The sequence below is a fragment of the Oryx dammah genome, unplaced genomic scaffold (assembly GCF_014754425.2).
Source record: "Oryx dammah isolate SB20612 unplaced genomic scaffold, SCBI_Odam_1.1 HiC_scaffold_740, whole genome shotgun sequence".
Taxonomy (NCBI): Eukaryota; Metazoa; Chordata; class Mammalia; order Artiodactyla; family Bovidae; genus Oryx; species Oryx dammah.
Genome location: NW_024070890.1, coordinates 1 through 992, shown reverse-complemented (window position 1 = coordinate 992; position 992 = coordinate 1). Strand labels below are relative to the sequence as shown.

The 992-nt window shown below is 45.4% G+C and overlaps 1 protein-coding gene across 1 annotated transcript; it reads left to right on the top strand.

The window, feature by feature from the left end:
- Positions 1-266: 266 nt before the first annotated feature.
- Positions 267-986, top strand: LOC120859377 (lysine-specific demethylase 4D-like; the record flags this gene model as incomplete). The annotated part of the gene is made up of 2 exons (XM_040235512.1): positions 267-397; positions 512-986. A coding segment is annotated over exon 2 (393 nt), but the record flags the coding sequence as incomplete, so codon positions are not given.
- Positions 987-992: the final 6 nt, after the last annotated feature.

Here is a 992-nt window from a genome sequence, read left to right as displayed (position 1 = left end):
TTTAAAGAACCTCTATACAGTTTTCCATAGTATGTACCATAACTGCACCAATTTACATTCCTGTTTTAAAAGTATATTTTTGCCCTTAAATTCAAATTTTGAAATTCAGATTGCTATGAAATCTTGTGTTAAATCAGTTCCTTTTGTCATCTACTCATCTTCAGATATTCTGTATTTTCTTTAGGTTTGGCTTTGAAACTTCCATGAAGACACTTTTTGCCACAGTGAGCTGAGAAACTGCCAGGCACTCAAGCCTGTGAATCCCGGGAGGCCTCCGAGGCATTTAACCTCCTACCAAAGAAAGTCACAGAGCTGCAGGCCGAGGCAGGACTTGGTTCAGGGAGCCTTCCCCTCTGGGAAACACCCTCTTTCCTTTGGCTACAGAATACAGACAAGGGTGGATTGTCCTTCTGGTGGATTAACAAGCTGGAAAAGATACCACCTCATTGGTTTAAAAGTTCTAGTCTGAGTCACTGCCCCTCAGACATAGCAAAACTTTCTAAAAGTATAGGGAAGAGGTTACTCCCTAACACTCTCAGGTACCCACAGCACACCTAAGACCCCGAGAGGCCACTGCTGGTTACACTGAAGCCATGCAGGCTAAGCACTTTGGTTCCCAGAACCCAAGTTGTAAGATCATGACCTTCCACCCAACCGTGGAAGAATATGCGGATTTCAACAAATACATTGCTTACATAGAATCGCAAGGGGCCCACCGAGCAGGCTTGGCTAAGATAGTTCCACCCAAGGAATGGAAAGCCAGACAGACCTACGAGGATATCGATGACATCCTAATAGCCGCTCCGCTCCAGCAGGTGGTCTCTGGGCGGGCAGGTGTGTTTACCCAATACCACAAAAAGAAGAAAGCCATGACCGTGGCAGAGTACCGCCGCTTAGCAAACACTGAAAAATACCAGACTCCATTCTACTCCGATTTTGAGGAATTGGAGCGAAAATATTGGAAAACCCGCCTCTATGAGTCCCCAATATAC